At 44.3% G+C, this 12,662-nt stretch overlaps 2 protein-coding genes across 2 annotated transcripts; one reads left to right on the top strand and one right to left on the bottom strand.

Moving 5' to 3' along the window:
• Window positions 1-2,964: 2,964 nt before the first annotated feature.
• On the bottom strand, window positions 2,965-4,013 carry LOC131889975 (C-signal-like). Its single transcript, XM_059239215.1, has one exon. It carries the CDS (start codon window positions 3,965-3,967, stop codon window positions 3,251-3,253), a length of 717 nt encoding a protein of 238 aa, XP_059095198.1. The 5' UTR covers window positions 3,968-4,013; the 3' UTR covers window positions 2,965-3,250.
• Window positions 4,014-7,356: 3,343 nt separating this feature from the next.
• LOC131890291 (germinal-center associated nuclear protein-like) lies at window positions 7,357-12,109 on the top strand. The gene has a single exon (XM_059239613.1). The coding sequence runs from the start codon at window positions 7,458-7,460 to the stop codon at window positions 11,658-11,660; it is 4,203 nt and encodes a 1,400-aa protein (XP_059095596.1). The 5' UTR covers window positions 7,357-7,457; the 3' UTR covers window positions 11,661-12,109.
• Window positions 12,110-12,662: the final 553 nt, after the last annotated feature.

A 12,662-nucleotide genomic window follows, 5' to 3' on the forward strand; every position in this document is an offset into this window, starting at 1 on the left:
AAAAGTTGACCAATCTGATTTGTTGTCAAGATAAAGTGCTTCACAGTGAACAACCATTCCTGGTACTCTACGTCGTCTAAGCGCTTTAATCTCAATCAGACTATCAATCCAGGTCGATAAACCGCGAGGACAAAATTCATGACGAGAAAATCATCACCGTGCATTATTTGAATCGCCGACGGTGCTCCTCAAGTCAGATTGATTGCCCAGTAATTGTGTTATCACGTAAAAAATGCCAACACATTTCACAATTCTAATTTCAGAATTTAGAATCAGATACAAATTATTCGTCGGCCTCATTGATATTTTAGCAGAGAAAATGTCAGAGGGCTCGAGACTGACCCCTGTTTTTTGACCAGGGATTGAGAGCGCGATTCACCGTTGCCTGCTCAAGCGTCAAACACTCGGACAACTTTCCCCGTGAGTGAACAATATGCTAATAGTGCATTAATGACCTAGTTGTCATAAAGTGGAGGCCGTCGAATAATGACAATAACGTGAGTCTCTCTCTCATAAACAAGAACCAAGGGAATCGTCGGAGGGCTGGATAACAACCGTCCAAGCACTCTCTGATGTCGTTGAAACAAATGCTTGGTTGCCCGCTGAGGTCACGAGTACACATTTTGGAAACACTTGAGTGCCCTTTGTTCCTGTTCTGACGAAGCCACCTTGAAACCTCTACAACCGCCCTACTACTCCATACACACCATACACACCATACACACACATACACCCTAATGACTCGATTTTCATTCTTCTGTTTGGTCTTTGTTCAAGGCATTACGGCGTGGAATGCATTCAAATGATCCCAAGCATCAGCAATGATGGCCAGGAGGAAGATCGGGAATGAAAGCGACTTACACCTAAGAGCAAACGTTTTCGGGGGATTCTTAATCGCAGGATGTACGTACGTACTTAAACCCCCATCCCATCGCCAAATTTGGGAGATCCGAGATTCAAAATCTGCAAATCGGCTTGACCCACTTCATGCCTCTTGAGCAGAGGTCAATTGCTTTGTACATGCGCGTTGCAGTGGCATATAGGCCTATATTTTTATTCGTAATGACCAGATAATCATCGGAGCAAATGCGCTCGAGTGTCCAATTCTAGCCTGGAATGAACTGAACATCAGACGTGGAATCTCAATCTCAGACAGACTTACCTTACCTTCAAATGGCATGACTGACACTTGGGCCGACTTGTCAGTTTTCTTAATGGAAGAGCTTCGACGAGATCACGTTGAAGATTTCATTGTGAATTTCAAATTCTCTAGGTACTATTATAACGTTTCCGTCTTATCAAGGACTCCTTCGTATTCATGAAGACACTGTTACTTGATTTGAATCCGATTCCTCAAAGACAACGACAACAGTAGAGAAACGAAGAAGAGCGTCTCATTTCCGGTTCCGAGAATATCTTGGACGCTCTGATGCTGAAACTGTGAAAACCCTGTTTTTCAAAAGTAGCATTATGCACTCTGCACTACATTGATTTATTGATTAATCGCTGCCAAACCGGAGCAAATCAGTCAGATGTGCCACACCCAGAGTGAAGCTCGTTAGGCCCGTGCAGCTTTTTATCCGTATTTGCCAGTGATCTGTAAAGCCAGAAGAGCAGAAGTGCATTTTGGCGGATGGATCGTCTTCTCCAAAGGAGGCACGTGACAATGACCTTCGCATTCAAATAGATGGTCTTGTCACCTTCAATTCTAACAACAAGTGAAATGACAGCGCCGGGCGGGTTCAGACACATCATCATCAACCCCTGTGTGTGTGTAGCTCGTTTTAGTACCATCATTATCTTTTGGAAGCCCAACCAAGCATGGCTTGCTTGGCTTCGTTCACACTATCGACTGAGATTTCCTATCGATGGAAAAGGTGTCATTCGACATCGTTGATCTCTTCAACGTTTCCGGTTGCTGGGATTGAAAGAAGAGACCAGAAGAAGCACTTACTTCAAAACCAATATTGATTCTCATTTTAGTCCAACCAAAATGACACAAAACTTCGCTGCACCCCATTCTGGTTGAACTAGAGGTAATCTAGTAACTATGAATTTCTTCAGAATGCAAAAAAATGACTCTTGATAAATATACAGAGCAAAAACATACGCGACGAAACTTCAATTTCAGACACTAAAACAATAAGAAACGATCAAAGTCTCATCTTAAACTGAACACTGGGTAGGTCATATAGTAAGGAATAGAGATCGAAGAGAGCACGATGACAGGTCATAGAAGGTTGGTACTCTCTTTAGTGCAAAGGAGGACTTAAAGCCCTTCACTAAGTTTTTATCTGATGCATTGAAAGTGCACCGAATTTCACACATGATGCCCCTTCTCTAGCTAACGCTACATCATATTCCAGGAGTAAGGTAAAAAGCATGGAAGCATTTAAAAACATAAAGTAGTAGGTGGCGTTCGTACCTACGCTTGAAACTAAATTATTCTAGACATTGAAGCCATTCTTGATGGGGATGTTTGTTTGTTTGCTGTTATCGTTCCTTGGCAAAACGTCCGAATAGCGTAAGTGGTTGAGAGATCTTGCAAAAATAATTTGCACTTTTTCAATTATGGTTAACGCTCCTGCAGTAATGGAGGTGCAGATTAGGGAAGCATATTCTTGATGTTGTTGAAAAATTGACTCGTAGTTTTCTTTTTGAAATTCTATTTAAAACTCTGGTATGTCCAGCTTTGGTCACTTTTGGTTTTATGAGCAGTAAGAGGAAAATGGATCTGTAAAGTTAACAATGCTTCCATCGTAGGGAATCCGTGTTAACAATAGACGAACATGCTGATGATGATAAGGTCAAAGCTAGCAATCATATCATATTATGGTACTTAGTTTTGGGTTCAGTTGATTCCATTTGACCCTTCAGTATTCCGAACGATACCATGTTTCAGCAATTTTGATTGCTGCGCCCTCCTTTTATAAGTACAACAGGTTTGAAAAATTCCTTCAGAAATAGGATCATTTCAAAGCAAATAGTCTCAATTATATTTGAAAGGCATACATTGCCAACGTATCATGAATAATCATGCATCAATTTCAATTTCTCCAAGTGTCAGACAGCATTTTTTTCACAAGCATGGCATATTATAAATGAAGTACGAGCAGGAAGTACGTCTCATTGGATCTTGCAAAATCCAAAAACAAGTTATCGAACGTGCAAAGCAGTGACACATGCATGCATTCCTTATACTCCAATTTTTTGAACAAAATTCTCTTTTAACGAGGAGGCAGGGAGTCCATCAAGGGTCCAACTGATATCCATCCAAACTCCAGAACTGTCCAGATTTCGTCTTGTCGAATGCAGCAATCACCTCACTCATTTTGCCCACGGATTCGGCCACAGTCAAGGGCGGTTTCGGGTTCTTGCCGCCCAAATCGGTCTGAACCCATCCAGGATGCAAGGCAAGGAATCCGATGTCCGAAAATTCCAAGGCATATAAACTGGTGAGCATGTTCAGACAGGATTTCGAGCATCGATACGATGCACACGTAAGCACGTCCACCATGGACACGGTCCCGAACATGGATCCGATGTTCACGACCAGAGGATCGGCCGCCGCTTGAAGTAGAGGAATGAACCGATTGGTCACCATGGCCAAACCCGTTGCGTTGACGTCGAGGATTCGATGAAACTCGTCTCTTTTCATCCGAGAAGGGTTCTCAAATGGGTGTTTATCGTTCGAAGTTCCGGCGTTGTTGATTAACAGGTCCAAGTGGGTGATGCCCAAGGTCAAGACGGATTGATAGCAGGCCTCGATGGAGTCGTCGAAGGAGACGTCACATTGAATGATCTCGGTTTGATTGTGATCTTGAAGGACCTTTTTCAGTTCCACGGCCTCGTGTGGAGTTCGACAAGTGGCCAAGACCTTCCAGTTGTGCTTCACAAAGTATCTGACAAATCCAAGGCCAATGCCTCGGGAACAACCTGTGATGAGAACGACCTTGCTAGGACCCATAATGAAATATAACTGTGGCCGAAAATGGGATTGTCCGCTTCTTAATATACTATGTGCTAGTCTCTCCAGGGATGAGGCGAAGAGTCCAGAACAAGACGCTTTTGACACGGGTGACAAACGTATCAAATCCCAATGGCGATTCCAGTTCCGTTATGCAGAGAGCAGGCTAGAGTGGACAACGTTTGAAATTGTGTAAAATGTACTTGGCTGATGAAAGGGTAGGGTAGGTGTACATGTACACATGAATTGTCGGACAAACGTTTGGGTTCAATTTGGGGACGGCAAAACTTCAAACTGTCGCTTTTGTTCAAGTTTATGTTTTGCAATAAAGACTCGATAATTGATGAGTTATCAAATGAGCTGACACAGCGATAAGGTGCACATTGTTGGAGACGTAACATTTAATTTTTCTTTTAGAAAGAAACTTTCCTATGAATCTATATTATACAGCAACTTTGTTTTCTAGAAACAGTCCACCCAAAAGTCAATAAGAATTTTATTGATTAAATGGGCCACCTTTTTTGCCTGCATAGTTAATTAAGGTTCATTGAATGGAATGAAATTCCGCTCAATGACCTTTGGGTCGACGCCATTAGACACTCCACTATTAGATGATGAAGGTAAGGACATTGAGCAGGTCTCATCCATGAAGGATTTAGGTGTAGTCCTCCAAGATAATGGAAAGTTCGATGAGCATGTCCAGTTGAAAGTTGGTAAGTAAGGCTTTTCAAAAATGTGGTTGGATATATCGCACATTAAAGTCCAGAGATAGTGTCACGATGCTAACTCTGTACAAGTCGATTGTCCAGCCACATCTTGAATATGCCTTGTCCATTTGGGCTTCAATTAGTTCAGCAGGTTTGCAAAAGCTCGAGCAGGTCCAAAAATGTTTCACTAGGAGCATCACAGGAATGAGAGAGCTCTCGTATTGGGAGAGGTTAGAACGGTTGGGATTGTACAGTACTCAGAGAAGGTACGTAAGGTATCTGATATTGTACGTTTTCAAAAGCATTCATGAGCTTTGTCCCAACCCAGGATTTAGGGTCAATTGTAGTGACCGTAGAGGCTTAATGTGCGTTTTGAGAGCACCTTCAAGCCTTCGAGAATCCAGGGTAGTTAAAACAATGAAGTCCAACTCTCTTCTTTCTCGGGCTCCTTCATTGTTCAATTTGCTGCCCTCAAATATTCGTAGGGTTTATGTAGGCGTCGATCCAGTAGCAGGATTTAAGTCAGACTTGGACAAGTTTTTGACTAAAATTCCGATCAACCTTATATTCAAGGTTTAGCCAGATCAGCCGACTCTAATTTGTTAGTCGATAATAGCATATAAAAGTAAAGTTACGTAAAATGAATCACATTTTCGTCTTGAATTGTTAGGAATTCTAATCCCAATAGCGCTCGGGAAGTCCGCAAAAAATGCCTCTCTCGGGCAAGAGAACTGATTTAAAAAAGACTACGTTAAAAAAGTAGCTAGTGATAAGATCAAAGATAAATCTTTCAGTAAATTGGAATAGTGTGTTCAATGTGGGTCAATGCCTCCCTGTCCCTTCTAGTCAACTCTTTGACGCAATTCTCTAGAGAGGTGACTGGGCCTACTTTTTTTCGTATGCGAGGTCAAAGGCCATCCAATGTGTATCGAATTGTCGCTCATCAATGTTTACTAGTTTTTCCAAGAAAACTGACCACTTTTCGACCGAAATACTCATTTTGGCTGGCTGGACTACAATCTCACGATGCGCACCTCCCACAAAGCGTGGTCATGGACGTGGAGGAGTGGCGGTGAATCTTGTCGCATCCGTCCCAAGAGTGTCCGAATGTCCAATCGTTGGTGGTGAGGACTAACGTATGCCAATCCGGTTTCGCGATTGCAAAGATATACATGCCTTAATTGGCCGTACTATCTCGTCCTCCAATGTCGCAAAACGTGGTGATGGCGATTCATCCAATTTGCTACTTTTGGGCTTTCCCATTCAATGCGTTTCATTTAATTGGTCCTTGGATTTGACTGGTGAGTGACGTAAAAAAAAACCTCGTTCCATTTTTTGGGAACTGCTATGAAAGCACAAAAATTGTCCAAGCCGTCTCTTTGAGTTTTTTTTTTTCATCCTGAAAGCTGGATGTTCAGTCCTGAATTGTCAATGGACAAGTACGCACTGTATTTGCGCCATAGCTACTCAATCTTGAACGATCACTTTGAACTCGCCAAGAAGCAAAGTACGGTTTATTCGCTGACTTAAACGAATCAAATGTCAGCGAAAATGTTATGAAATCTGCTTGAAAAGAGAGGATTTTCAAATGCCAAAATGGGTCGCCTAAAGAGGCAAGGCGTGTCATTCAAACCCAAATTACGTTTCCTCCACGTGGAGATAATTAGTCTTGGCAATTTTCGAAGACTCGTTGGAAGAATTGCAAACTGTCATATTTACATGATTCAATGAAGGTTTTGTAAACAAACACCGTTCTTAATAGTTGTTTTATTATGATTCGATTATTTCTAAAGTAGTTATAAACCAGTTTCGTTCCCAAGCGAGGCATTACTGGACTGACATCCAAAGTATTCTTATTGGAGATTGTGAGCGAAAATTCCCTGAAAAGTTTTGAATGCAAATATTTTGAGAAAAACTAAACGTTGACTTTCTTATGTGATGTTGCATACCTGTATTAGTAAAACAGAAATTGTTTGTTGAACATACGAGCAAGCTAGTCGTTCCTCAAAACTAAGCAATCCAAAAAGGTTCAATTACAGGTGAATAAGTTTGACTCTCATATCCGACATCCAAGGTTTTGTATAACTTGGACTGGAAACCGATCTCATTAAGAGGTTGTTTTAAAAGGGTCCTTTTCACTTGCGCGGTCACTTCATTCACGGCAATCTACAAAGCGTTCTACAAAACTCACAACCTCATATCAATCATCCGCAGAGCAGAAGTGAATCGAATCAAGCTTATTGACATAGCCCAATCATCTGACAGTGAAAAGAAATAGATCATCATGTGTCATCAAGCAAAGCAAGGATACTATAACTTGCTGTAGAGGCCTTGATGTAAAGGATTTTCATTTGCCACATGACATCTCTGTTGCTTAATGTCTCCATCAAATTTGCTGGTTTGGCAAGTTAAAGACCAGACTGCAAAAATCCCAATAAAAACCCATCATGATGAAGGCAGCCATCATCTCTACAATGTCACTGAGCTTCATAATTTCATAGTGAACTCTGGAGACAATTTGAGATGAATATAAGACGGTAAAGTTTTGATGCTTCAAGTACTCAATGGGTTAGTTCGTTTTAAAATGAGCAAAATTTGATTGGACACGTCTGACTTTCAACTTATGCAGATCTTATTATTTTCCAATCTGTCGATTGGCGATTCTCACAAAACAACCTTGAATGTTGTTTCGGGTCACCCTGTTCGCCACAATGATGTCAACAACAAACCAAAATCCAAGCATGAAAAAGAACTCTCACCAAGATTGAAAGTGGTGCCTCAAAATGAATTTCTTCTTCGGCTCGCCGGCCTCGGATCCGCCTCCACCGACCGTTGCCCCCTCCTCAAGCATAGCGAGTGTCCCGCCCAACCCTTTTCAGGCCGCCCCGTCCCTGTTCGCGCCTCCGCCTCCCCTGCCCCCGCCTCCCGCTTACGGCACGGCCGTCGGCAAAGCCAATGCTCCTGCCCCTTCTAGCACGCCTTTGGCCTCGCATGACAGTTCAGAGCGAGATTTGGTGGCCCTCCTCCAATCCCAGACCTTTACCGAGCAGGATCGCTTCAATGTCTTGGATGCCCGTGATAAGTTGATGCGGGTGCGGGGCCAAGACCGCCACCTAGGCACGGTGCTACGCGGCACATGCCCGGATATTTGCCCCGAGAAAGAGCGTTACTCGCGCGCCGTCAAGAATCAGTTGAGGAGCTACGAGAAACTGGAGGGAAGGCTGAACCACAAGGCCGCGGTCAAGGAATATTCTCGCTCCTCCGCCGATCAGGAAATTCCTCTGGCCCATGATCTGCGGCCTTCGGCGGTCTTGGATCGGAGCATGAACCACATTTTGGCTAATATCATTGACCGGGTTGAGAACCAATGCGGCACCATCGGGGAATGGTACGGTCATGTGGAGCACGGGCGAGCGTTGAGTCCGGGCGTGCCCGAGAATATGGGCGATTGGTTCGAGTTCGTGTGGAGCATCACCCGCGGCATCCGGAAGGATATCACGCAACAGATGTTGCGGGATGTGTTGGCCGTGAATCTGGTGGAGAAGTGCGCTCGATTGCATATCATGTGTTCGGAACGGCTCATCGAAGAGAGCAGTCATAACTTTGATCGCAAGTTGAACGACGAGAATCTCACGAAATGCCTTCAGACCTTGAAACACATGTATGAGGATTGCACTTTGGATGGCGTGCGATGCGCCCATGAGCCCGAATTTCGGGCCTATGAGGTGCTGATGAACTTGAACCATGGTGACACTTTGCGGCATGTACAGAACTTGGATTCATGGGTTCGACAGAGCCCGGAAATCTTGTTCGTGGTAAAAGTGTTCATGGCGTTGAGCTCCAACAACTACATCAAGTTCTTTAAGCTCGTGCGCAAGGCCACGTTGTTGCAAGGGTGCATTCTGTTGCGATACTTCTACCAGGTTCGATTCCGGGCCTTGCGCACCATCCTCAAGGCCTTTTGTCCGAATATGAAGTCGGAGGTCAATTTCAGTCTCACCAAGTTGACCTCGCTTTTGGGGTTCGAGGACGTTCAAGAGTGCATGTTCTTCTGCCAATGGCACGGCTTGACCTCTGAGGTGAATGAGGACAGGATTGTGCTCGATCGCCAGAAATTCATCATCCCGGATGAGCTTCCGGTGGTGAAGAGAGCTCGAAATCTGATCGAGTGCAAGCGATTGTGCCCGTGGTCGCAAGTGATCAATAACGAGCCTTTGGGCCCGAACCCGTACCTGTCATATCGTCCGCACGACAGTTTTGATGCTCAAGGATTCTTGAAAGAGGAGGCGTGGCAGGCCTTAGATCAGAGACCCAGACAGATCTCACTCAGCCCGGAAGAGACCCAACGGATGGCACGGAAACGCATGCGAGACCTCCAGATCCAAGTCTTATCGCAAGAAACGGCTCAGGATATCATTGAAGATGTCATGGTCGACGAGATGAAGAGAGTGGCAGAGTTCGGAATGGAACATTTGAAGCGCTTGGAAGTATGTGAAGTGGTAGCCAAAGAGACTATGAACGGCTTGATTCAATCCAACATCAATTTAGTTAGCTCCGAAGCCTTGCGAGAGAAGAGAAATGATGAATTGCAGCAAAGACTGATCAAGGAGGCTCGGACCATGGACGAGGAGGAATTAGCTCAGGAGACTCTGGATAAGTTAGTCGACGAGTTGAGTGCGGATGTGGTTCATGAGGCCATTATCGTGGTCGAAAAGGACGAAAAGGTCCAAAAGTTTGTCTCCAACGCTCATGACCTCATTGATGACCTGTGTCAAGAGGTGGTTAAGGAGTTTGCCCAGAAAATTGCCAAGGAACAATCTGGCAGAGCTGAAGAAGAACGATCAGAGGCCATTGAAAGCATGAAGAATCGTGGTGTGGCGAGGATGAAGGCCAAATTCTTCACCAATTGGCGCATATGGGCGCGAAGACGAATGAAACGGGCTCAAATCCTGAAACATTTCCCTTGCAAGCCTAGTGATTTCACGTTGAAGGAACAATTGAACCTCCTGGGACCGAGTAGGCGTGTTCAAAATGCAATAGAAGGATATGCCAGACAGAGCTTGACTTCCAATTTGTTGCGAGCTCAAGACATCGAGGATCAGTTGCTCCGAACCCTGATTTTGGAACCAGTGGATCTTGTCAATATCCTTGGACCCAAGTTGACCCAACTGCACCAGAAGAAGCTCAACTTGGTTTGGAAAGGCGTCCTATGCACCCCTCTTCTGGACCCAGACTCGACCAATTGGATCTTCTTGGAGATGGTCAAAAAGAAGCTGTCTCGAAATCCAAAACAAGACGTGTTGGCCAATTTCTCTGCCGAATTTGGGTTCTGTCAGTGTTTGTCCTTGTGCATTCGACACGTGAATTCCGAGACGCTGGATGATACCATTACCATGAGTGAGCATCAAAGACGCGAGTATCTCAATGGCACATCCGGGATCGTGTTTCTAGATCTAAGTGCTGATGAAACTTTGGAGAGGGCCATGCTACGGTTGAAGCTCATCATCGAGCAGCTCCCACAGATCCCAAAGGTCCCCGTGGCCGTGATAACCGATCGGAAACAGGACAACTATGATGGTGAAATGGGTCTGATCTCATTAAAAAAGGAGGGTAAAATCTCGTTCTTTCACGTGATCCATACGTCATCGAATATTTTCCATTTCGAGTCCCCTCGATCCGTGGATCAAGCTATTCGTCATCTGTCCGAATTCATTCCCGAAATGTGTCTCCAAGATTTGACTTTCCAGCCTCTCAAGGATCTGGTGGAAGACTTCGTTTGTGCTCAAGTGATTGTGCCTATGTATCAGAACCAAAATGATCGCAAAAGGAAAGACCTCCCACATCAAGAGCCCAATCTCCTGATGAGTTTATTCAATTCAGCCTTGGATCACTTGGTCCGTTCCCTATGCCAATTGGAACTCACCGAGATCTCGTGGCCTCCTCCAGAGATCCACAACTCTTTCGAGCAACCTATTCCAAGTTATTGGAACGACTCGATTTACATAGACGCCATCTCGCAGACCTTGAAAGCTTTGAGACTCCCAGAGATAAGAATATCAGATGTTGCTCTTTCTTGGGAAGAGCGATGCCATGAGATTTACAGCTATGTCCAGAAACAAGCACCTCCTTCAGGATTGACCGCCTCTCACAGTGTTTTAAAGCGACGCTTATTAAGACACTATCGCCAGTTTCACTTCGAAAATATCGAGGCCTTCGAATTTGGTCCAGATCTGATGCCTTGGGTGGAAGTTGTTCACACATTAATCCAATTGCAGTTATCCAAATTGGACCTCTCGGATCCGTTTGATCAAACGAAGGACTCGGAGGCAGTGGTAGGGCTTTTCAAGACCGATGTGAACGAATTCCAGCCTCCCAAATCTTGGACGGCTTCCTTGGGATTTGTGCCGGAAAACAAGGGCCAAACCGTCCAGGATCAGGTTAACCAAAGCTTGAGCCGAGCCGTTAATGAAAGCCTTTCGGGTCTGAGCGCGACATTATCGAACGATAAACTTCATCGATCCATTCACGAGGAACTGGAAAACTCGTCGCTCTTTGAGACGAAGTTAAAAGAAGCCATGAACCCCAGGAAAAGACCCATGGAACTACATGAGACCTTGGACCAGGTCCAAGACACACTTACTAAGGACCCTAGAATGAACTCGACCAGACCTAGATACGAACCGGTGGTTGCGTATCTGAGTCCGTCTTTGGGCCAACGGGCAACTGCCTTAAATCGATGGACTAGAGTCGATAGTGATGGGGTTGAAAGCTCCGTTGGTCTAAAATCGCCCCAAAGTGCCAAAAAGCGGAGAAATCTGTTTCAAGAACAATGCTCAGAATCTCCGGAAGTGCTCTCATCGAGCTCTCAAAGCAAACGGCCTTACAAGGACAGTATTCGGAACCTCCAGGACAAAATTGAACAAGACCTGAACGCCAGTTATGATTTTGAGCAGAGACTCCAGGCCGCCTTAAACCACTCCAAATGAGTTGTATATAGAATCGAATCAGTTCCTGAAATAGTATACAAATACCCCGTGGGTCGCAAATTCTTTTCTGTTTTAATGGGATGCCAAAGATTTTTTTCTTCACTTTTCACTGTCAAACATTACGAATTGAATCCATTAAAAATGGATGTCCTGGCAAATCATGCCATCCAGTTATTTCATCTAGTGCACCTTTCGTTCCGCATTGGTAATTGTTAGTCTCGTGCCTCCGTGTTTCCTATTTCAAGAGAGGTTATCGACCTATTCCAGTGGAATACACCAAAAAATTCGGGGGAAATGGAACCAATTGTGAGCGATTCATCTCAATCAGACGCTCCAGACATCTACTTTAAATCTAAATGAAGCCTTAACACGTGAGCTGAGAACCGGGCTCACATCTGAATGTATCTCTGGATGGATTATGAAAGCCAATAAATGATGGTGTGAATGGATTGGTAATAGCTTTCTCTTGGCATTTCCAGCAGACCTCTGAAAGTTTGCTTGTAATAACATCGGCGCAATTTCCAACTGAAATAGCCGATTTGGTCCTTGGGAGAAGAAGTCTCGCTCAAAAGCTTGTCGTTGCGGGTTATTCCCCTTTGAAGCATGAAGTCGGGTAAAAATCTATAAAAGCATTGAAGCGTGTAGCAATTGTTCCATGACATGATCTGATTGAAGGCGTCGTGTTCCATCCCTTCCACCAACAGACAAACAACTGACAAGCTGCTGGGAAAAAACTTCATATATCATGCGAGACCATATCCAGAAGGAGCTCACTAGTGAGTTATCATCCGTAGACGACGAGTCAAGCCAGGTAAGCCAGAGAGAACTTGCCGCTCTTTTGCTAAATGCCGTCACACTGTACTCCCCCGTTTGTTTTGATTTCTTGAGATTCATGGAGTTTTAGTAGAACAGATTTGTCAAAAATTGAAACATCGCTAAAAAGTGAAACCAAAAGCAATCTATTTTGCATTCTATAAAACTTTTCAAAATAACGCTCATTTT

Source organism: Tigriopus californicus, chromosome 11 (genome assembly GCF_007210705.1).
Source record: "Tigriopus californicus strain San Diego chromosome 11, Tcal_SD_v2.1, whole genome shotgun sequence".
Classification (NCBI taxonomy): domain Eukaryota; kingdom Metazoa; phylum Arthropoda; class Copepoda; order Harpacticoida; family Harpacticidae; genus Tigriopus; species Tigriopus californicus.